Source organism: Salvelinus alpinus, chromosome 7, assembly GCF_045679555.1.
Source record: "Salvelinus alpinus chromosome 7, SLU_Salpinus.1, whole genome shotgun sequence".
NCBI lineage: Eukaryota > Metazoa > Chordata > Actinopteri > Salmoniformes > Salmonidae > Salvelinus > Salvelinus alpinus.
The window spans coordinates 72,457,378-72,482,556 of NC_092092.1; the positions used below are offsets into that span (position 1 = coordinate 72,457,378).

Below are 25,179 nucleotides of genomic sequence, written 5' to 3' on the forward strand. Positions count from 1 at the left end.
GCGTAAGAGGTCAAAAGTGCGATGTTCAATCTGCTATAAATTAATGTCTCATTGTGATGGTCAACATACAGCTAAATTACCTAATGAAGGAAACAACAACATAAAGCATCTTAAACGTCCAATGCAGCTGTCTATATCTCATTATAAACTGGGTGGTTCGTTCCCTGAAAGCTGATTGGCTGACAGACGTGGTACAGCGCACCTTATGACAAACATGTATTTTTACTGCTCTAATTACTTTGGTAACCAGTTTATAATAGCAATAAGCAGTGATGCTAAGTACTTAAGTATAAATACTTTAAAGTACTACTTAAGTAGTTTTATGGGATATCTTTACGATTTATATTTTTGACAACTTTTACTTCACTACATTCCTAAAGAAAATAATGTACTTTTTACTCCATAGGTTTTTCCTGATACCTAAAGTACTCGTTACATTTTGAATGCTTAACAGGACAGGAAAATGGTCCAATTTACGAACATATCAAGAGAACATGCCTGGTCATCCCTAATGCCTCTGATCTGGCAGACTCACTAAACACAAAATGCGTTGTTTGGAAATTATGTCTGAGTATTGGAGTGTGCCCCTGGCTATCCGTAAATATTTTAGTTTACAAATTGTTCTGTCTGGTTTGCTTTATATAAGTAATTTGAAATTATTTATACTTTTACTTTTGATACTTAAGTATATTTAAAACCAAATACTTTTAGACTTTTACTCAAGTAGTATTTTACTGGGTGACTTTCACTTTTACTTGAGGCATTTTCTATTAAGGTATCTTTACTTTTACTCAAGTATGACAATTGTGTACTTTTTCCACCACTGGCAATAAGCCACCTCAGGGGTTTGTGTTATAAGTGGTATATTGGCCATATACCACACCCCCTTGGGCCTTATTGCTTAAATATCAAATAATTTCTGGTTAACAATTAAAGACATGCTCCGTAACTTTGGCAACTTTTAAGTATTTTTTTAACCTCTGGGTTGGATGTGTCAATGTGTAATTCATACATGCATAAACTATGAGCAGAATTACTGTCTTACCTTAATTAGCCACGAAATCCCTAGTTTGAAAGCAACTTTTTCTGAAAGCTGTGTTGCGCCGTTTTCCCTTAATTTTCACCCACATGCGTCAGCCGCCTAGCAATTCTAGTTCATCCAATGAGCTTCAGTGTAACGGTTTTCTTCCAGGGGTGAAGGAGAGGACCAAAGTGCAGCGCAGGTAGTGTTAAACATGTTTAATAAAGAACAAGTGAAACACTACAAACAACAATACAAAATAACAAATGTGCAAAAACCGAGACAGACCTATCTGGTGCAGACAATCACAGAGACAGGAAACAAACACCCACAAAATCCCAACACAAAACAAGCCTCCTATATATGATTCTCAATCAGGGACAACGATTACCATCTGCCTCTGATTGAGAACCATATTAGGCTGGACATAGAAACAGACAAACTAGACACACAACATAGAATTCCCACCCAGCTCACGTCCTGACCAACACTAAACAAGCAAAACACATAATAACTCTGGTCAGGACGTTACATTCAGTCCCTCGCCATATGAGTGACAGCTAGTAAGAGGCACATCATGCACACAGTAGTAGAGCGGGAGAGAGATTAATGACTTGGTGCACAAAACAACACATTTTCCACGACCACTTTTGGCTCGGGAGTGCTACTTGCAGAACTACTGGCTAAAAAGTATACAATAGTACCAGAGAATATCTTTAAGTACCTTACTGTGATTGGGATCCATAATAAATACAAATACAAATAGCCACTGTAGCCAAAATAATGACCTGTCCAGCATTTTTATACATGCATAATGGGATATGAATTGCTCAATTAACTTAGGAACCACACCTGTGTGGAAGCAGCTGCTTTCAATGTACTTTATATCCCTCAGTTACTCAAGTGTTTCCTTTATTTTGGCAGTTACCTGCATAATAGCATTTGTTCAACTACAAATGTGTTTTAAGTGTACGTTTAGCCTAATTTCTGGGGAGAGAGCTGCTCAGGCCCTGTGGTTCTGTGCACCCATGCAGCTTGTGATGTTTCAACGTGTGTGTGTGTGCATCTTAGTCTGTGTGTGAGTGTTGGTCTCTATCAGCCGTGCTCAAGGAAGTGGTTTACCTAGTGTATCTACAACGGAAACTCACACGACACGAACTCCCATCACTCTTTTCCTTGTCTCCACTCCTCTATAGGCGTTCAGTTTAACTCTACAGCCCACCTCACTGTCTCTCTCTCTGTCTCTCAATGTTAGCCAGGTATCTGTGTTCACTATGCTCCCCACAGTAATCTTGAAGGGGACTCTCATCAAGAAATCTCAGCAGAAGCGAAGGACATCGCCCTGTAATTACAAGGAAAGGTTATTTGTCTTGGACACCCAGGACCTGACCTATTCTGAACAGCGCCCTGGGGTATGTACACTTTTTATTGTTCAATTGTGTGTGGTTTGTTTGTTTATCAATTTCTGTCAAGAATGACATTTAATGTTGAATTTAATTTACACTTTACACTTCAGTAGTCTAATTTTGAAAATCATATGTTGAGTTATGAAGAAATCTTGCTTTTACAGTATATGACAGTTACTGTATTGGGGTTGTATTGTTTGATGTGAAAATAGAAAGTTGTGAAGATGTTGATAGAAACCTGTATTCATCTTCAGAAAAAGCCCAGCCAGAAAGGCTGCATTGAGCTCTCCAGGATCAAGTGTGTAGAGATAGTGTGCAGTGAAGTCCCAATCCCCTGCAACAACAAGTACCCCTTCCAGGTAAGACCACATAAGACAACTCATCTCTTCTACTGCTTCTGTCTAATGGAGGAATGCTAATTACTCACCATTGGGAACAATTTACAATGACTTTCATTTATAAGCATAAATAGATATGCATAAATGTCTCAACAGGTTGTCCACGACAACTGCTACCTGTACATCTTCGCCCCGGACAACGACTGTCGTCAGAGATGGGTCCGAGCTCTGAAGGAGGGTGAGCAGCAGTTATGGAAGACATTCAACATCAGACCCATAATACCAATACCACAGAGCTGAGTTTGTTCATATATATATATATACCATAATATATATACCATAATATATATACCATAAGATTAGAAAAATAACATAATATTAAGAGTAGTATATCAACATTATATTATAAACTCTATGACACATTTGAGCCTCCATGTCTTACACTGTATTTAATTTCTTTCTCTTGCCATGAAGAGACCAAGTGCAACGCATTACTCCTGAAGTATCACCCTAACTTCTGGATGGAGGGGAGGTGGAGGTGCTGTTACCAGACAGAGAAGATGGCTACAGGATGTCAGGAGTACGACCCTGTGGGATTCGGTACAGGTATATTTCATTTGAAGAGTGCATTTCCCACACTCAATAATAATAATAATTATTATTATTATGTCTTACATATAAACCATTTATAAATCCTATGAAAAGTCTATTATGATAACTGCCCATAATGGGAATTTAACCCTCTATAGCCTATAATCTAAGTAACATAATAATAAAATCCGTCAGTTTACGCTAGAGATATGTTTTTTTGCATGGGCTGCGTCTCAATCCACCGCATCCGCCTTTGTCGCCATTCTGCAGTGGAAAGTGGCAGAGCTACAACGCTGTTTGTCAGACCAGGAGACATCCCGACAATCAGTCTTCTCATGAACATTTCTGTAGCACACAAACTAATAGAACCACTATTGAAAAGGTAGCCTCTTAAAGTAACCCATACACATGAATGGAAGTATGGAGGTTGTTTTGTGCCAACAAAAATAAGGGGTTAAATATGTGTAAAAAAATTATATATACAGTATATTTCCATATATCTTTTTTTGTATTTCTCCTAGATATAGGACAGACACATCAGATCCTTCTGATTGATTATTTGACTGTCTTTTTTGTCATTTATGAATATGTTATTCAATACATTTTTAGGGGCTATAGTAGTAAAGGCCAAATCCCCCCCCCCCCCCCCCCCTCCAACAGCTTAGACTTTTAAGAATTAACCACAAAATGCCCTTCTGTAGCTTCCAAGAAGCCTCTCCCTCCAACTCCGGACACACAGGTAAATATGCATGATATGTCATGTCTATATACTTCACCGTGCCTGTAAACATACAGTATGTTGCTTTGAGTCATATTAATGCTAAGGATCAGTGTTTCCCTTACATCGTGCCCGTAGCGCCGGATCTCCGACCCGGACCAGAGTGTGGTGGTAGCGCTACAGAACTACAGTCCCCATGGAGACACAGAGCTGCCCCTTCACAAAGACCAGGAGTACATCCTGACTGACAGCTCCCACCATGATTGGTGGACCGTACAGGACCACAGAGGGTAAGTAGAGACGACATGGCAACACTATTATAACCCTGTGACAACTCTATGACAACTCTGTTACAACCCTATGACAACTTTGTGGCATATGACAACCTGATGACAACCCTATGACAACTCTATGACAACCCTATGACAACTCTATGAGCCTATCTGTAATATGTATTATTGGCTGTGTAGTTGTACACACCTACAGTATTCATCCCATTTGGTCCTTTCCTTCAATAGAAACACAGGTTTTGTACCTTGCACTTATATAGCGGAGAAATCCTGCAACAACTTCAACAGATTTGAGTGAGTCGGATTTATATCAAATACAATTCTCCTGACTATTTTTATAGTATAAGATAACAATTGTACCCTGTTATTTTATTTCAGACATCTGATTGGTCTAGGTTGTTTATAATTCCCCTTGTTTTCCAGATGGTACAACAAAGACATAACGAGAGGCAGAGCTGAGGAACTGCTGATGACAGAGGTAAAACAACACCGACCTTCTTCAGTTTGGTGTTAAACTGTACTACAGGAGGGAGAGGACAGACATAGTTTGGTGTTAAACTGTACTACAGGAGGGAGAGGACAGACATAGTTTGGTGTTAAACTGTACTACAGGAGGGAGAGGACAGACATAGTTTGGTGTTAAACTGTACTACAGGAGGGAGAGGACAGATATAGTTTGGTGTTAAACTGTACTACAGGAGGGAGAGGACAGACATAGTTTGGTGTTAAACTGTACTACAGGAGGGAGAGGACAGACATAGTTTGGTGTTAAACTGTACTACAGTAGGGTGAGGACAGACATAGTTTGGTGTTAAACTGTACTACAGGAGGGTGAGGACAGACATAGTTTGGTGTTAAACTGTACTACAGGAGGGAGAGGACAGACATAGTTTGGTGTTAAACTGTACTACAGGAGGGTGAGGACAGACATAGTTTGGTGTTAAACTGTACTACAGGAGGGAGAGGACAGACATAGTTTGGTGTTAAACTGTACTACAGGAGGGAGAGGACAGACATAGTTTGGTGTTAAACTGTACTACAGGAGGGAGAGGACAGACATAGTTTGGTGTTAAACTGTACTACAGGAGGGAGAGGACAGACATAGTTTGGTGTTAAACTGTACTACAGGAGGGAGAGGACAGACATAGTTTGGTGTTAAACTGTACTACAGGAGGGAGAGGACAGACATAGTTTGGTGTTAAACTGTACTACAGGAGGGTGAGGACAGACATAGTTTGGTGTTAAACTGTACTACAGGAGGGAGAGGACAGACATAGTTTGGTGTTTAACTGTACTACAGGAGGGAGAGAACAGACATAGTTTGGTGTTAAACTGTACTACAGGAGGGAGAGAACAGACATAGTTTGGTGTTAAACTGTACTACAGGAGGGTGAGGACAGACATAGTTTGGTGTTAAACTGTACTACAGGAGGGAGAGGACAGACATAGTTTGGTGTTAAACTGTACTACAGGAGGGAGAGGACAGACATAGTTTGGTGTTAAACCGTACTACAGGAGGGAGGGGACAGACATAGTTTGGTGTTAAACTGTACTACAGGAGGGAGAGGACAGACATAGTTTGGTGTTAAACTGTACTACAGGAGGGAGAGGACAGACATAGTTTGGTGTTAAACTGTACTACAGGAGGGAGAGGACAGACATAGTTTGGTGTTAAACTGTACTACAGTAGGGAGAGGACAGACATAGTTTGGTGTTAAACTGTACTACAGGAGGGAGAGGACAGATATAGTTTGGTGTTAAACTGTACTACAGGAGGGAGAGGACAGACATAGTTTGGTGTTAAACTGTACTACAGTAGGGAGAGGACAGATATAGTTTGGTGTTAAACTGTACTACAGGAGGGAGAGGACAGACATAGTTTGGTGTTAAACTGTACTACAGGAGGGAGAGGACAGACATAGTTTGGTGTTAAACTGTACTACAGGAGGGAGAGGACAGACATAGTTTGGTGTTAAACTGTACTACAGAAGGGAGAGGACAGATATAGTTTGGTGTTAAACTGTACTACAGGAGGGAGAGGACAGACATAGTTTGGTGTTAAACTGTACTACAGGAGGGAGAGGACAGACATAGTTTGGTGTTAAACTGTACTACAGGAGGGGGAGGACAGACATTGTGGGCCTGATTCAATCAAAAAGCAAGGTTATCAGAATTACAACCAGACAAACTGAAACTAGAGAGAAAACATGTTTTTGTTATCCCTAAAAAAGTATAACTGTAAAAACAATGTTTTTTTTTATTGATTATGTTTGAAAATGAGATCATGTTTTGAATTTATCCAGAAAATCTGGTTACCGGATTTGATTGAATAAATTCCTGTATCTTGCCCCAGCAGCAAGGATGCAAAAGCTGCGTTTGCAAGATGCATGTTCACACGCACGCACGCACGCACGCACGCACGCACGCACACACACACACACACACACACACACACACACACACACACACACACACACACACACACACACACACACACACACACATGACATTTGAAACAACGGAGCAGGTTGCTCAGGTCCAGGATTTCCTGTTGTAAATGTGTCATAATCGCTATTACAGACAGATGGTGACAGTGGGAGGGTTAGGGTTAGGGTTGTGTAGTGTGATGGGGGTAGGGGAGGGTTAGGGTTGTGTAGTGTGATGGGGGTAGGGTAGGGTTAGGGTTGTGTAGTGTGATGGGGGTAGGGTAGATTTAGGGTTGTGTAGTGTGATGGGGGTAGGGTAGGGTTAGGGTTGTGTAGTGTGATGGGGGTAGGGTAGATTTAGGGTTGTGTAGTGTGACGGGGGTAGGGTAGGGTTAGGGTTGTGTAGTGTGATGGGGGTAGGGTAGATTTAGGGTTGTGTAGTGTGACGGGGGTAGGGTAGGGTTAGGGTTGTGTAGTGTGATGGGGGTAGGGTAGATTTAGGGTTGTGTAGTGTGACGGGGGTAGGGTAGGGTTAGGGTTGTGTAGTGTGATGGGGGTAGGGTAGGGTTAGGGTTGTGTAGTGTGACGGGGGTAGGGTAGGGTTAGGGTTGTGTAGTGTGATGGGGTAGGGTAGGGTTAGGGTTATGTAGTGTGACAGTGGGAGGGTAGGGTTATGTAGTGTGATGGGGGTAGGGTAGGGTTAGGGTTATGTAGTGTGATGGGGGTAGGGTAGGGTTAGGGTTGTGTAGTGTGATGGGGGTAGGGTAGGGTTAGGGTTATGTAGTGTGACAGTGGGAGGGTAGGGTTATGTAGTGTGATGGGGGTAGGGTAGGGTTAGGGTTGTGTAGTGTGACGGTGGTAGGGTAGGGTTAGGGTTATGTAGTGTGATGGGGGTAGGGTAGGGTTAGGGTTGTGTAGTGTGATGGGGGTAGGGTAGGGTTAGGGTTGTGTAGTGTGACGGGGGTAGGGTAGGGTTAGGGTTGTGTAGTGTGACAGTGGGAGGGTAGGGTTAGGGTTGTGTAGTGTGAATGGGGTAGGGTAGGGTTAGGGTTATGTAGTGTGACAGTGGGAGGGTTAGGGTTAGGGTTGTGTAGTGTGATGGGGTTAGGGTAGGGTTAGGGTTATGTAGTGTGACAGTGGGAGGGTTAGGGTTAGGGTTGTGTAGTGTGATGGGGGTAGGGTAGGGTTAGGGTTATGTAGTGTGACAGTGGGAGGGTTAGGGTTAGGGTTGTGTAGTGTGATGGGGGTAGGGTAGGGTTAGGGTTATGTAGTGTGACAGTGGGAGGGTTAGGGTTAGGGTTGTGTAGTATGATGGGGGTAGGGTAGGGTTAGGGTTATGTAGTGTGACAGTGGGAGGGTTAGGGTTAGGGTTGTGTAGTGTGATGGGGGTAGGGTAGGGTTAGGGTTGTGTAGTGTGACGGGGGTAGGGTAGGGTTAGGGTTGTGTAGTGTGACGGTGGTAGGGTAGGGTTAGGGTTGTGTAGTGTGACGGGGGTAGGGTAGGGTTAGGGTTGTGTGGTGTGACGGGGGTAGGGTAGGGTTAGGGTTGTGTAGTGTGACGGGGGTAGGGTAGGTATGGGTTGTGTAGTGTGATGGGGGTAGGGTAGGGTTAGGGTTGTGTAGTGTGACGGTGGGAGGGTTAGGGTTGTGTAGTGTGACGGTGGTAGGGTAGATTTAGGGTTGTGTAGTGTGACGGGGGTAGGGTAGGTTAGGGTTGTGTAGTGTAGTGTGACGGGGGTAGGGGAGGGTTAGGGTTGTGTAGTGTGACGGTGGGAGGGTAGGGTTAGGGTTGTGTAGTGTGATGGGGGTAGGGTAGGTATGAGTTGTGTAGTGTGACAGTGGGAGGGTTAGGGTTGTGTAGTGTGACGGGGGTAGGAGAGGTATGGGTTGTGTAGTGTGAGGGGGGTAGGGTAGGTTAGGGTTGTGTAGTGTGACGGGGGTAGGGTAGGGTTAGGGTTGTGTAGCGTGACGGGGGTAGGGTAGATTTAGGGTTGTGTAGTGTGACGGGGGTAGGGTAGGTTAGGGTTGTGTAGTGTGATGGGGGTAGGGAGGGTTAGGGTTGTGTAGTGTGACGGTGGTAGGGAAGGGTTAGGGTTGTGTAGTGTGATGGGGGTAGGGTAGGTATGGGTTGTGTAGTGTGATGGGGGTAGGGAAGGGTTAGAGTTGTGTAGTGTGATGGGGGTAGGGTAGGTATGGGTTGTGTAGTGTGATGGGGGTAGGGTAGGTATGGGTTGTGTAGTGTGACGGTGGTAGGGTAGGTATGGGTTGTGTAGTGTGATGGGTGTAGGGTAGGTATGGGTTGTGTAGTGTGATGGGGGTAGGGTAGGGTTAGGGTTGTGTAGTGTGATGGGGGTAGGGTATGGTTAGGGTTGTGTAGTGTGATGGGGGTAGTGTAGGTATGGGTTGTGTAGTGTGATGGGGGTAGGGTAGGTATGGGTTGTGTAGTGTGATGGGGGTAGGGTAGGTATGAGTTGTGTAGTGTGACTGGGAGGGTTAGGGTTGTGTAGTGTGACGGGGGTAGGGTAGGGTTAGGGTTGTGTAGTGTGACGGTGGTAGGGTAGGGTTAGGGTTGTGTAGTGTGATGGGGGTAGGGTAGGGTTAGGGTTGTGCAGTGTGATGGGGGTAGGGTAGGGTTAGGGTTGTGTAGTGTGATGGGGGTAGGGTAGGGTTAGGGTTGTGTAGTGTGATGGGGGTAGGGTAGGGTTAGGGTTGTGTAGTGTGACAATTGGAGATTAGAATGGGTGTTGTGCGTTTCAAGCTCCCGTTGGTTGGGGAGTCTCACTGTGCTGTCATGTCAAGCCTTATTCACATAATATTACCATAAGTAGACATTGAAAATATTACATCCACGTAACTATGATATGACATACAACAAATTCAACGTAATGAACTCAGCAGATGGCTTGAATTATAATGATTTTTTTCTGACGATTATGATTTATCCTACTCAAATGAAATGTTGTGTTTGTTTTTGCAGGGTAAGGAAGGAGCCTTTATGGTGCGAGACTCCAGGCATGCAGGCGTCTACACTGTGTCCGTCTTCACTAAAGCCCCAGGGTAACTACTGCCTGTTTCAGCCATGTCGCTCAGCTTCAATGACAATCAGTTAAAGGGGCAATCTCTCAGCTTTTTTATCAAAACAGTATTGGGTTGCCTGCTCTGTTATTCTTTAAACTGCATATTGCCCGTTTAAAGATTTTGCTATGACATAGTTACATGATGATGAACCCCGTTCAGATCCAACGGGCAGAAGAACCCGCGGGTGAAGCACTACCAGATCAGACAGTCAGAGGCAGAGGAGACGTCCAAGTTTTACCTGGCAGAGAAATACCTGTTCATGACCATTCCTGAGCTCATCCAGTACCACCAACACAACGCTGCAGGTAATGACCTTACCACCGGCTCACCTGCGCTACCTAATACATCTGTTTACAGCCAGGCCAGTGGGACCTATTTGGATTTGTACCCAGGTCGACTGTGTTTGTTAGTCCGTTGAGATAAAGCCTAGGCATCTCCAGGGGTCATGTAAGGTTCCACCAGCATGGATCTCCCACAGTAGAGAGGGAGATGAGTGTTAATGTAGAATCCTCCTCCTGGGAGGAGATATAGGAGGACGGGCTCATTGTAATAGCTGGAATGTAGCCAATGGAACGGAGTCAAACACGTTGTTTCATGTGTTTGATCTGTTAGGTACCATTCAATTTATTCCAAATCCACCCATTACAATGAGCCCGTCCTCCTATAGCTCCTCCCACCAGCCTCCTCTGGTGAAATGGTTCTATACATTCTATGGTCCAGATGTTCTTCCCTTAGTATAGGGTACAGTCGTTTCCTTAGTATAGGGTACAGTCGTTCCCTTAGTATAGGGTACAGTCGTTTCCTTAGTATAGGGTACAGTCGTTCCCTTAGTATAGGGTACAGTCGTTTCCTTAGTATAGGGTACAATCGTTTCCTTAGTATAGGGTACAGTCGTTCCCTTAGTATAGGGTACAGTCGTTCCCTTAGCATAGGGTACAATCGTTTCCTTAGTATAGGGTACAGTCGTTCCCTTAGTATAGGGTACAGTCGTTCCCTTAGCATAGGGTACAATCGTTTCATTAGTATATGGTACAATCGTTCCCTTAGTATAGGGTACAGTCGTTTCCTTAGTATAGGGTAAAGTCGTTCCCTTAGCATAGGGTACAGTCGTTTCCTTAGTATAGGGTACAGTCATTCCCTTAGAATAGGGTACAGTCGTTCCCTTACAGCAACATTCTACAGAGGAAACTGTCTGTAAAATAAGAGTTAATGTGTTCTGTTGTTAAAGCAGAATAACCTAAAGCCTCTACATTATCTAACCACCGGTATATGCACATTTAGTTTTGATTTAGTTTTGTTGTTTCATCCTGACATTCACTGTGTGTGTGTGTGTGTGTGTGTGTGTGTGTGTGTGTGTGTGTGTGTGTGTGTGTGTGTGTGTGTGTGTGTGTGTGTGTGTGTGTGTGTGTGTGTGTGTGTGTGTGTGTGTGTGTGTGTGTGTGTGTGTGTGTGTGTGTGTGTGTGTGTGTGTGTGGGGGGTGTGCATGCATTTGTGCGTTTGTGTGTCTGGTCTCTGCAGGTCTGATCACGCGACTGAGACATCCCATCTCTCAGGGTAGAGAGAGCTCTCAGAGCCCTGCAGAACTCTCAAAAGGTCAGAGGTCAACCTGCTGCTCCTGCCTCTAGGCAGCCAGCAACCATTTTATTTGGTTATTGATTATAGTTACCATAGAGATAGTTAGAGGACTAATTTTTGTATCTGTTCGATTATAGCGTCTGTAACAGCAGGCCTGTCTATACGCAGTCCTCTAACTATCTCTATGGAAGTTACCTAACCCTGAATTAATGACAATTGCAAAGCTCAAACACAAAGCAGATAACACACCAGGTACGTGTATGTTATCGATAAGTTACTGTGTAATAAAGATACGCTTATATTTGATCAATAAGTTACTGTGTAATAATGATATGCTTATATTTGATCAATAAGTTACTGTGTAATAAAGGTGCGCTTATATTTTATCGATAAGTTACTGTGTAATAAAGATACACTTATATGAAATAGATAAGTTACTTTATAATAAAGATATCCTTTTATGTTATAGATAAGTTACTGTATAATAAAGATATACTTATATGTTATAGATAAGTTACTGTATAATAAAGATAAGATCAAACATAACATATGCATGATAGTGAGAATTGGCATGTGTTTTTCTATTCTAAAAGCATTCGGACTGGGATGACATAAGTGATGATGTAAGGTAGACACCTGTGTGATGAGGTACCCAGGTTTAGCAGCCAATAGGCAGGCAGCTCCACCACACCCTGAAAACCTCCAGACAGGAGGGACTACCTGGAGGAGAATGTGGCAGGCAACCACAGTGTACCATGTTGTGTTCAGGCTTGATGTATCTTCCAATAATTATCAAGACACGAGAGAAGTAGACTTCTTCATTTTATAAAAAATATGGTTGTTATAAAAAAAAGTAAGAAATAGAAACTAGAAGGAAATTAATAAATAACATAAATACAGCTAGCTAAGTCTTTTTTGTATAGTATCTTTTTTCAGTTTTATTGAGCAAATGATTCTTCCATGATTTACCCCGGATTGCACCCCCTCCCTCTCTCTCTCCCCCTCCCTCCCTCTCCCTACCCCACCCTCCAGGTCAGTGGGAGGTGGACCCGGCAGAGCTGACTCTAGGTGAGGAAGTGGGCAGCGGTCAGTTTGGCCTGGTACTCCAGGGGCGGTGGAGAGAGCGCAGGGTAGCTGTGAAGATGGTCCGGGAGGGAGCCATGTCTGAGGAGGACTTTAAAGAGGAGGCCAGGGTCATGACGTGAGTGGACTTTATAGTGTGGGGGGGGGCATCTTAGAAGATACCCTATTCCCTACATAGTGGACTATTTGTAACAATTTTTTAGCCGTGAAATGCAAGGCTCTGTCTCAAATTAAACACTGGACCCGTGCTATGTAATGACCTACTTCTGATCAGAGCGTGTGTGTGTGTGTGTGTGTGGCGTGTGTGTGGCGTGTGTGTGTGTGTGTGTGGCGTGTGTGTGTGTGGCGTGTGTGTGTGGCGTGTGTGTGTGTGGCGTGTGTGTGTGTGTGTGGCGTGTGTGTGGCGTGTGCGTGGCGTGTGTGTGTGTGTGTGTGTGTGTGTGTGTGTGTGTGTGTGTGTGTGTGTGTGTGTGTGTGTGTGTGTGTGTGTGTGTGTGTGTGTGTGTGTGTGTGTATGGCGTGTGTGTGTGTGGCGTGTGTGTGTGTGTGCGTGTGTGTGGCGTGTTGCAGGATGCTGTCCCACTGTAAGCTGGTGCAGCTGTATGGTGTGTGTACTCAGCATTCTCCCATGTGTCTGGTGTTTGAGTTGATGGAGCAGGGCTGCCTGTCAGACTACCTCCGAGCCAGGAGGGGGCGTATGTCCCAGGACACCCTACTGGGGATGTGTCTGGACGTCAGTGAAGGGATGGCATACCTGGAGAGCAACAACTTCATCCACAGAGACCTGGTAACCCACCCAAAGACCTGAACATATGTGTTGATGAGCGTGTACATGCGTACGTGCTTGCGTGCGTGAGCTTGTTTAGTCACAATTTATTTTAAGTGCATTTCACAAATCTCAACACACTTTACAGAGAAAATGTAAATGAATTTATAGAAAGAAAACACAGAACAGCTTGGAAATGGTTGTTTTACCTCACTGGCTGAAACATCAAGGAACTGTAAGACATCTCTGCTTGGTTAAGGCCTAGATGTATTTTCAGTGATAATGGAGTGTATAGTATAGAAGATGGACAAACTATTGCAGATCATAAGTGTGTGTTCTGAACCCAACCCTCACAGGCAGCCAGAAACTGTCTGGTCTCCTGCAACAACGTGGTGAAGGTGTCTGATTTTGGAATGACCAGGTGAGTTTGTGACAGACTGGTTGATGCCTATTGATAAAGGCCAGAATATATGGTGATTCAGGGTGAAGACTTGAACCAGTGACCCACCCTGACAGGGAAACTACCACCGATGTGTTAAAGGGTCAGACTTCTCTACAGGGGGCACTGTGTATCTGTCCATGGAAGCTGCAGAGACTCACACAGATAACCGTGTGTCCTTTCCTCCCCTGTCCTGTCCTACCAGGTTTGTTCTAGATGACCAGTACACCAGCTCTCAGGGCTCTAAGTTCCCCATCAAGTGGTCTTCTCCTGAGGTCATCAAGTACTGCAAGTTCAGCAGCAAGTCTGACATCTGGTCCTTTGGTAGATTTATTCATCCTCTCTGAGACTGTTGTGCATGGTCAGACACTGAGCTTCTTCAAACTTAGAAAATGTATACTAGAGGTATGATGAAAGAATGTTAAATCCTCTCCTTTCCTCCTCCTCCTCTCCTCCCCTCCTCACCTCTCCTCCAGGTGTGTGTATGTGGGAGGTGTATACTGAGGGGCGTCTGCCCTATGAGAACCGGTCTAACGGTGAGGTGGTGGAGGCCCTGAATGCAGGTCTGAGGCTGCTGAAACCCAGACAGGCCCCAGAGGCTGTGCACCTCCTCATGGAGTGGTGCTGGAAGGAGGTGGGTGGGAAGGACCTACCTGGTTCACACCTGTAGCTTACTGACTCATCTGTACTGTTAGTGTAGTGTGGGTGGGTGTAGTGTGGGTGGGTAAGGTGTGTGGGGGGGTGTGTGGGTGGGTGTAGTATGGGTTTGTGTGTGTGGATGGGTAGGGTGGGTAGGTTTCCCAAACTCGGGCCTCGGGACCCCAAATTTCATATTTTGCCCTAACAATACACAGCTGATTCAAATAATCAAAGCTTGATGATGAGTTGATTATTTGAATCCATGCTAGTGTAAAAAACAAATTATGCACCCCTTGGGGTTTGGGAAATGCTGCAGTAGACAGACTCACCTGTATCTTAGTGATTCAGCTTGGTAGGTTGGTTCACCTGTACCTTAGTGATTCAGTTTGGTAGGTTGGTTCACCTGTACCTTAGTGATTCAGCTTGGTAGGTTGGTTCACCTGTACCTTAGTGATTCAGTTTGGTAGGTTGGTTCACCTGTACCTTAGTGATTCAGTTTGGTAGGTTGGTACACCTGTACCTTAGTGAATCAGTTTGGTAGGTTGGTTCACCTGTGACCTTAGTGATTCAGTTTGGTAGGTTGGTTCACCTGTACCTTAGTGATTCAGCTTGGTAGGTTGGTTCACATGTACCTTAGTGATTCAGTTTGGTAGGTTGGTTCACCTGTACCTTACTGATTCAGCTTGGTAGGTTGGTTCACCTGTACCTTACTGATTCAGCTTGGTAGGTTGGTTCACCTGTAACTTACTGATTCAGCTTGGTAGGTTGGTTCACCTGTACCTTAGTGATTCAGTTTGGTAGGTTGGTTCATCTGTATCTTACTGATTCAGTTTGGTAGGTTGATTCACCTGTACCTTAGTGATTCAGTTTGGTAGGTTGGTTCACCTGTACCTTCGTGATTCAGTTTGGTAGGTTGGTTCACCTGTGATCTTAGTGATTCAGCTTGGTAGGTTGGTTCACCTGTGATCTTAGTGTAGCTTGTGTTTTAAGCATAATGTCTTGTGATTCCTCTCTTCCTGTGTAGAAACCAGAGGACCGACCATCCTTTGCTCTCCTGCTGCACGAGCTGGCCTCTCTGTCAGACCTCTGAGCCTGAATGGACAAGCTATTCAACCAAACCTAGTCTGCTAACTAGCTATCCGGGGTAAATCATGGAAGAATCATTTGCTCAATAAAACTGAAGATACTACACAAAAAAGACTTAGCTAGCTGTATTTATGTTATTTATTCATTTCCTTCTAGTTTCTATTTCTTACTTTTTTTTATAGCAACCATATTTTTTATAAAATGAAGAAGTCTACTTCTCTCGTGTCTTGATTTCTTGTTTCTGTCTATTGTGTTTATTCGTTGTTTCATAAGCGTACTGTTGTTTGATTTCCCTGTCTGTTGTTCCAAGTCTGACTGTCCATAACAACCCATTTACTCACATGATGTCATAATGTAGGCTATTCCCATCACCCTTCTACATACGTCCTTACGCACTAGGATCTCTGTATAGCAGGCTCCTGCCGTCCTAAAACTAAATAACCACAATGCATAATACTCATAATAGTTCACTTATCAATACAGTAATTGTAGGTGGTTTAAATGTATCTAGGCTTCTCAGGCAGATGTGCACACACACACATACACACACACACACACACACACACACACACACACACACACACACACACACACACACACACACACACACACACACACACACACACACACACACACACACACACACACACACACACACACACACACAAACTGAGCCCTGATAAAGTATGAACGTATTCTAAGTCTGTGGTTCCTGACAGCCCTACATGCCTGCTCTGGTTGCTGTGACAACGAGGTCTGACTGGGTACCGGTACTGGCATAGTAATACCCTGTCAGGCAGAGAGTATACACAGAATTACATATAGGATCTCTGTGGGAGTATAGATAGACATGATAGAATAGATAGATGGATATAGATCGACATATAGATAGATATAAATATACAGTAGATAGAACGTCACCTACAGAGAAAACTCCATCCAGTATGCAGTTTTAGGCCTATTCTACTAAACCTCTATATACAATCCATTGTAAGGTGACTGAACTAAATTCTAAAAATATTTTCTTTACTTCTAAGAACACCTGTGCCTATAAAATAGCATACTAGGCCTATACAGTCCTGTCAAGGACGCTGTAATCTGTGCAGTTGATGTGATCAAAGTTTGACACCATCTCTGTCATGAAAACTGGGTCATTGAGTGGTGACTGTGCGATGCATGGTAAGTAAGTAATATCCTGCAATATCTAATCAAATGGACCTGGGGAAGAATGTGCAGCACGTTTCAATGTAGGCCTAATAGTTATAATATGATTTCAAGGGGAATAGTTTGTAGCGAATAGCGACAGATAGACGAAATTGCAAATACATTATTTCATTTTGACGATACAAAGCCCCATCGCAAGGCGTTTTGAGTGTCGTTCTGTGCAACAACATTGACCATATTCAGCACCACAGTTCCATCCTCCTGCCTGTGTGAGTGACTGTCTCTTTAAGGAAATACACTTGCAGCCATTTTCTGCTCTTTGTGTGGGGTGGATTATTCGGCTGTGCGCTGAGAGAAACTAGAGCATCAATCGGGGAAAAGGCCAGAAAAACTTCAATAAAACATTGGATTTTCGTCGCACAGTGAGACATTGTCCGCCCTAATTATCCTGGACGGACATGCAAGTTGCAGGTATGTTCAAAATGTAGCGGAATATGTTGCCAGCGCACGGCAAAGATGTGCGGGTAGCCTAAACTCCCTTCTCGACCGGAGGCTGCGATAGATGTACAGAACCTGCTCTATTTCCCATATCTTGCATGGTCCCCCATCACTGTACCATTGGAAGCAATTAACGTATTTTCTTCTCCCATTTTTTAAAACATTGATAACAAATAAACACATCGGATTCTTTCATTTTTGCGGTCGTTTGCCTCTTCACTTATTCGGTGATATAAATGAACCACCCCGTTATTTCAGGCAGTGTATTGATAGCATCATACTCCGACAGATGGGTGGGTTGAACGAGGTTTTGCGTGTGGCAGTGTCTGTAGGGAAATATTTTTACATGAAAATAGGCTACGGGTGATATGAATATCACACAATGCATTTTGTCTTATAATAAAACAATTATATACAATTATATTATGTTATAGTGAAATGTTCCGAGAGATACATTGGTTACAACTAGTGGAGATTAGTTCTCTAACGTGTAGTCTACCCGTCGACTAAATTCTTTATAGTTTTGATTGTGTTCTAATAGCCCACTTAAACTCCTATCAGCAATTCGTCACAATATATCCGTTAAGCGTCACCTCGTTGACAAAAGGCAGGTTTACAAATATCAATGTAGACACATTTTCATTGTAAAATGCGTCCTTCCAACCCAGGCCTCATGATTCTTTTCTAGACTGATGCACGGATGACATGTTCATCCACTTCCGTTATGTAGGCAATGGATTCTCCAACCTCAAGTTAATACTTTTTTCCCACACTCAAATAATTAATAACCATTTGACTTTATTCGACTGTAACACTTGACAGATTTGTTTATTTGGATCCCCAGGAACTTTTACAGAAGCAGCAGCTACTTTTTCTGGGGTCTGCAAAAAACACAGAACATGACAGGTAACAAAACACTGATAGACAAGGACGGTCACACACATTTTAAATACAATGACAAACAAGACAGAATACAAACAGTACAGCAACAAAAAAATGTGTGTGTGTCCATTCATAACCCCGCCGTTCCATGAGTTGTGGTTTAATCCATTTTTTAAAGCTAATTTTGCTGTTTGCTTGAGTAGTTGGAGATGGCAGGGAGTTTCATGCGATCATGGCTCTTTAAAACTGTGCGTTGCCGTGAATTCGTTTTGGACTAGCGGACTGTGAAGAGACCTCTGGTGGCATATCTTGTGGGGTATTTATGGGTGTTTGAGCAGAATATTATTTGATTATGTAGTCAATGTGGAATTTTCATCACAGTCATATTTCTCATAAAAACTACAAGAGAAGCAGTTCATCTCTCATCGACCCTCAACCAGGAAAGACTGGCCTGCATGTTGTTGATGTTAGTTCTGTGTGTGCAACCAGGAAAGACTGGCCTGCATGTCGTTGATGTTAGTTCTGTGTGTGCATTCCAGCGCATAATAATGGCTGGAATGGAGTAAATGGAATGGTATCAAAAACATGGTTTTCATGAGTTTGATACCGTGCTATTATACTCCATTCCATCCATTGTACTCCATTCCATCCATTGTACTCCATTCCATCCATTGTACTCCATTCCATCCATTGTACTCCATTCCATCCATTGTACTCCATTCCATCCATTGTACTCCATTCCATCCATTGTACTCCATTCCATCCATTGTACTCCATTCCATCCATTGTACTCCATTCCATCCATTGTACTCCATTCCATCCATTGTACTCCATTCCATCCATTGTACTCCATTCCATCCATTGTACTCCATTCCATCCATTGTACTCCATTCCATCCATTATACTCCATTCCATCCATTATACTCCATTCCATCCATTGTACTCCATGCGCTACAGCGAGACAGGACGGACAGCTGATCGTCCTCGTAGTGGCAGACCACGTGTAACAACACCTGCATAGGATCGGTACATCCGAACATCACACCTGCGAGACAGGTACAGGATGGCAACAACAACTGCCTGAGTTACACCAGGAACGCACAATCCCTCCATCAGTGCTCAGACTGTCCGCAATAGGCTGAGAGAGGCTGGACTGAGGGCTTGCAGGGCTGTTGTAAGGCAGGTCCTCACCAGACATCACCGGCAACAACGTCGCCAATGGGTATAAACCCACCGTCGCTGGACCAGACAGGACTGGCAATAAGTGCTCTTCACTGACGAGTTGCGGTTTTGTCTCACCAGGGGTGATGGTCAGATTAGCGTTTATCGTCGAAGGAATGAGCGTTACACTGAGGCCTGTACTCTGGAGCGGGATCGATTTGGAGGTGGAGGGTCCGTCATGGTCTGTGGCGGTGTGTCACAGCGTCATTGGACTGAGCTTGTTGCCATTGCCGGCAATCTCAACTCTTTTGCGTTACAGGGAAGATATTCTCCTCCCTCATGTGGTACCCTTCCTGCAGGCTCATCCTGACATGACCCTCCAGCATGACAATGCCACGAGCCATACTGCTCGTTCTGTGCGTGATTTCCTGCAAGACAGGAATGTCAGTGTTCTGCCATGGCCAGTGAAGAGCCCGGATCTCAATCCCATTGAGCACGTCTGGGACCTGTTGGATCGGAGGGTGAGGGCTAGGGCCATTCCCCCCAGAAATGTCTGGGAACTTGCAGGTGCCTTGGTGGAAGAGTGTGGTAACATCTCACAGCAAGAACTGGCAAATCTGGTGCAGTCCATGAGGAGGAGATGCACTGCAGTACTTAATGCAGCTGGTGGCCACACCAGATACTGACTGTTGCTTTTGATTTTGACACCGCCCCCCCTTTCTTCAGGGACACATTATTCAATTTCTGTTAGTCACATGTATGTTAGTCACATGTCTGTTAGTCACATGTGAACTTGTTCAGTTTATGTCTCAGTTGTTGAATCTTATGTTCATACAAATATTTACACATGTTAAGTTTGTTGAAAATAAACGCAGTTGGCAGTGAGAGGATGTCTCTTTTTTTTGCTGAGTTTAGCTTCGTGTGAGACCAGTGGCAAATCAATTGTAAAAATAGAGCGTAACGGCCTGCGGGACACCGCACAGACATATGTCTGATGATGGAGAAGCTTCCATTGAAGAACATTCTCTGGGTTCTATTGGATAAGTAACTCTCCAACCATGCGATGGCAGGTGATGTAAAGCCATAGAAAGTTTGTTTTTTCAATAATTTATGATCAATAATATCAAAGGCTGCACTGAAATCTAATTATCCATTTATCTTAACCAATCATCAGTCATCTGAGTCAGAGCAGTACAAGTTGAGTGCCCTTCTCTATATGCATGCTGAAAGTCAGTAGTTGACTTGTTCTCTGAAAAATAGCATTGTATTTGCTCAAACACAATCCTCTCCGTCAGTTTATTCAGAACAGGCAGCAAACGGACTGGGTGGCTGTTAGTCAGCAAAGGTGCTTTACTATTTTTAGGCAGTGGAATCACTTTAGCTTCCTTCCACGCCTGTAGACACACACTCCTTTCGATTTGTTTTGTATGATCTCTTATAAATTACTTTAGGCCCAACCTTTGGCACTGGCTTCCCTTGTTATTGCAACAATGTTATGGTCACTACAGCCAATGCAAACTGATATTGCTTTGAAGCAAAGCTCTGCAGCGTTAGTGAAGATATGATCGATTCAAGTGGATGTCACAGATCCAACACTATTGGTAGAAAGTAGACATCTCTGTTACCATCACACACATTATCAAGCATGGCACACTTGTTATCCAAATACTAACTGTTAGCACTTAGCAGCACTGTTAGCACTTAACAGCACTGTTAGCACTTAGCAGCACCGTTAGCACTTAACAGCACCGTTAGCACTTAACAGCACCGTTAGCACTTAGCAGCACCGTTAGCACTTAGCAGCACCGTTAGCACTTAGCAGCACCGTTAGCACTTAGCAGCACTGTTAGCACTTAGCAGCACCGTTAGCACTTAACAGCACCGTTAGCACTTAGCAGCACCGTTAGCACTTAGCAGCACCGTTAGCACTTAGCAGCACCGTTAGCACTTAGCAGCACTGTTAGCACTTAGCAGCACCGTTAGCACTTAACAGCACTGTTAGCACTTAGCAGCACCGTTAGCACTTAACAGCAGCACCGTTAGCACTTAACAGCACTGTTAGCACTTAGCAGCACCGTTAGCACTTAGCAGCACTGTTAGCATTTGGTGGCCTATAGCAGCACCCCGAAATAAGAGGCTTTAGATGAGGCAGGTTAATATGCAACCACAACACTTCAACAGCATTAGACATGAGATCCTCTCTAAGCTTTACAGGAATATGGCTCTGAACATATACAGAAACACCTCCCCCATAGGCATTCCTGTTTTTTCTATAAACGTTATCACTGTATTGCTACTGCTGTATCATCATTACTGCATTGTCGGAACTAGAAGCACAAGCATTTCGCTACACTCGCATTAACATCTGCTAACCATGTGTATGTGACAAATAAAATTTGATTTGATTTGATCAAAGGAATGATTTAAGTGAGCTTCGGAGATGGCCATTATATCAATGTTATCGGATGTTAGCAAGTTATTGGTTTCATGAACCTTATTTCTAAGGCTACATATATTAATATATTTATATGGGCTATTTTCAGCCCTTTCCTTGGTAGATTATCAGAGACTGTGTGTGTGTATGTTGGGCTGAAGCTAATGAAAGATGAAGGAATGTGTCTGTATTGGATCAACCGATTCCTAAACCAATTGTGTGTGTAGTTATTACACTTGCTTGCTGTGTTAATGTAGGCCAGACATTCTCAGATGCTATCTCACCCCCTGTCTCCAGACCTAATGGTTTATTCTCTCTCGGTTCTTCAACAATTCCGTGATCAACTGAGCACTGATTGGTGATTGCATGGCCAGTTATCAAGAACCACCACCTTGAATCCCAACCATATAACTAGTAGTCTACACACTACACTACACTACTACAGAGTTGATTGAAACCTGAGTCAAGGTGCCTAAAAACAGCCCACTAGGCAACAATATTCCATGCCCCTCTCTATTCTCTCAACCTGCCATTAGGCGTGGTCATTATTCTGAGATTAGTGACATCATGAGGGAGTTACTATGGTTTGGACACACAGTCCCTGAATATGAATTCCACTGTCCATGTGTTCCACTGTCCATGTGTTCCACCATGTCACTCATAAACAGACCCTGTATTTTCCGTGTGTGTGGCAAGGATGGTAGCCCAGGGGGGAACCCATTGAGTGGTGTGACCCGGACATGACACACTTCATTCTCTCTCTCCTTTCTATCTCTCTCCTCTCTCTCTCTGTCCTTTCTCTCTCTCTCTCTCTCTCTCTCCTTTCTCTCTCTCTCCCCTCTCTCTCTCCTTTCTATCGCTCTCCCCTCTATCTTTCTATCTATCTCTCTCTCCCCTCTCTCTCTCTCTCCACTCTATCTCTCTCTCTCTCTCCTTTCTATCTCTCTCTCTCTCCTTTCTATCTCTCTCTCTCCTTTCTATCTCTCTCTCTCTCTTTCTCTCTCTCCTTTCTATCTCTCTCTCCCCCCTCTATCACTCCATTAGCTCTCTCTCTCTCCTTTGTCTGTCTCTCTCCTATCTCTCTATTTTCTCTCTCTCTTCTCCTTTCTCACCCTCTCCCCTCTTCCCTCTTCACCCTCTTCCACTTTTCACCCTCTCCCCTCTTCACCATCTCCCCTCTTCACCCTATTCCCCCCACTCTCCCCTCTCCACCCTTTTCCCTCTTCACCCTCTCCCCTCGTCACCCTCTTCCCTCTATACCCTCTTCCCTCTATACCCTCTTCCTTCCTCACCCTCTTCACCCTCTCCCCTCTTCACCCTCTCCCCCTTCACCCTCTCCCCTCTATACCCTCTTCCCTCTTCACCCTCTACACCCTCTCCCCTCTTCACCCTCTTCCCTCTTCACCCTCTACACCCTCTTCACCCTCTCCCCTCTTCACCCTCTCCCCACTTCACCCTCTCCCCTCGTCACCCTCTTCACCCTCTCCCCTCTATACCCTCTACACCCTCTCCCCTCTTCACCCTCTCCCCTCTTCACCCTCTCCCCTCGTCACCCTCTTCACCCTCTCCCCTCTATACCCTCTTCACCATCTCCCCCCTTCACCCTTTCCCCTCTTCACCATCTCCCCTCTTCACCCTCTCCCCCCTCTTCACCCACTTCACTCTTCATCTCCTTCACCCTATTCACCCTCTTCCCTTTTCACCTTCTTCCCCCTTCACCCTTTCCCCTCTTCACCCCCTTCCCTCTTCACCCTCTTCACCCGCTTCACCCTCTCCCCACTTCACCCTCTCCCCACTTCACCCTCTCCCCACTTCACCCTCTTCCCTTTTCACCCGCTTCACCCTCTCCCCACTTCACCCTCTTCCCTTTTCACCCTCTCCCCCCCTTCACCATCTCCCCTCATCACCCTCTTCCCTCTTCACCCTCTTCCCTTTTCACCCTCTCCCCCCCTTCACCATCTCCCCTCATCACCCTCTTCCCTCTTCACCCTCTTCCCTTTTCACCCTCTCCCCCCCTTCACCATTTCCCCTCTTCCCCTTCTCACCCTCTTCCCTTTTCACCCTCTCCCCCCCTTCACCATCTCCCCTCATCACCCTCTTCCCTTTTCACCCGCTTCACCCTCTCCCCGCTTCACCCTCTTCCCTTTTCACCCGCTTCACCCTCTCCACACTTCACCCATTTCCCTCTTCACCCTCTTCCCTTTTCAACCTCTCCCCCCCTTCACCATCTCCCCTCATCACACTCTTCCCTTTTCACCCGCTTCACCCTCTCCCCACTTCACCCTCTCCCCACTTCACCCTCTCCCCTCTTCACCCTCTTCCCTCTTCACCCTCTCCCCCCCTTCACCCTCTCCCCTCATCACCCTCTCCACCCTTTCCCCCTCTTCACCATCTCCCCCCCTTCACCATCTCCCCACTTCACCCTCTTCACCCGCTTCCCTCTTCACCCTCTTCACCCGCTTCACTCTCTTCCCCCTTCACCCGCTTCATCCGCTTCACCCTCTTACCTTTTCACCCTCTTCACCATCTTCCCCCTTCACCCTCTCCCCTCTTCCCCCTCTTCCCTCTTCCCCCTCTTCCCCCTTCACCCTCTCCCCCCTTCACCCTCTTCCCTCTTCACCCTCTCCACTTTTCACCCTTTTCACTCTTCGTCTGCTTCACCCTCTCTCCCCTTCACCCTCTTCCCTTTTCACCCTCTTCACCCTCTCCCCTCTTCACCCTCTCCACCATCTCCCCACTTCACCCTCTTCACCCGCTTCACCCTCTCCCCTCTTCCCCCTCTTCCCCTTCTTCCCTCTTCCCCCTCTCCCCTTTTCCCCCTCTTTCCTCTTCACCCTTTTTACTCTCCTTCATCTCACCCACTGTTCCTTCTGGCTGTAGGAGATTAAGCATCTTATCAGTCATGTCAGCCCCTGTGTGTCAGAGCAGATGTAAAAACACACTCCTGAGAGGCACATGATATGTAGGCCAGGCCCCGGGCCAGACACAGTCGGTCGCCCCAAATGGCACCCAATTTCCTATATAGTGCACTATGTAGGAGATAGGGTGGCATTTGGGACGTAGACACACTGTTCCTGCTCAGACCCAGACCAGACTGGCTGTAAGGATCTGTTCCTGCTCAGACCCAGACCAGACTGGCTGTAAGGGTCTGTTCCTGCTCAGACCCAGACCAGACTGGCTGTAAGGGTCTGTTCCTGCTCAGACCCAGACCAGACTGGCTGTAAGGGTCTGTTCCTGCTCAGACCCAGACCAGACTGGCTGTAAGGGTCTGTTCCTGCTCAGACCCAGACCAGACTGGCTGTAAGGGTCTGTTCCTGCTCAAACCCAGACCAGACTGGCTGTAAGGGTCTGTTCCTGCTCAGACCCAGAACAAACTGTCTGTAAGGGTCTGTTCCTGCTCAGACCCAGACCAGACTGGCTGTAAGAGTCTGTTCCTGCTCAGACCCAGACCAGACTGGCTGTAAGAGTCTGTTCCTGCTCAGACCCAGACCAGACTGGCTGTAAGGGTCTGTTCCTGCTCAGACCCAGACCAGACTGGCTGTAAGGGTCTGTTCCTGCTCAGACCCAGACCAGACTGGCTGTAA

The 25,179-nt window shown here is 45.2% G+C and overlaps 2 protein-coding genes across 3 annotated transcripts in view; both read left to right on the forward strand.

The window, feature by feature from the left end:
- The first annotated feature begins 182 nt into the window (after window positions 1-182).
- LOC139581630 (tyrosine-protein kinase ITK/TSK-like) lies at window positions 183-15,670 on the forward strand. 2 transcript variants are annotated; one of them, XM_071411591.1, is made up of 17 exons: window positions 183-2,433; window positions 2,682-2,786; window positions 2,922-3,003; window positions 3,240-3,371; window positions 4,058-4,095; window positions 4,213-4,364; window positions 4,593-4,658; window positions 4,788-4,842; window positions 9,767-9,846; window positions 10,027-10,172; window positions 11,387-11,461; window positions 12,476-12,644; window positions 13,097-13,313; window positions 13,649-13,713; window positions 13,937-14,055; window positions 14,208-14,365; window positions 15,395-15,670. In XM_071411591.1, the coding sequence occupies exons 1-17, from the start codon at window positions 2,296-2,298 to the stop codon at window positions 15,458-15,460; spliced, it is 1,863 nt and encodes a 620-aa protein (XP_071267692.1). In that variant the 5' UTR covers window positions 183-2,295; the 3' UTR covers window positions 15,461-15,670. The 2 variants fall into 2 exon arrangements, with proteins under 2 accessions (XP_071267692.1, XP_071267693.1); XM_071411592.1 differs by lacking the exon at window positions 15,395-15,670 and having other exon boundaries at window positions 13,937-14,092; window positions 14,208-14,328.
- Window positions 15,671-16,917: 1,247 nt separating this feature from the next.
- LOC139581633 (cytoplasmic FMR1-interacting protein 2-like) overlaps window positions 16,918-25,179 on the forward strand; it is a 70,308-nt gene continuing 62,046 nt past the window's right edge. Inside the window, exon 1 of the mRNA XM_071411595.1 lies at window positions 16,918-17,091. The gene's annotated coding sequence lies outside the window, so the exon portion shown is untranslated. The remainder of the gene's footprint in view (window positions 17,092-25,179) is intronic.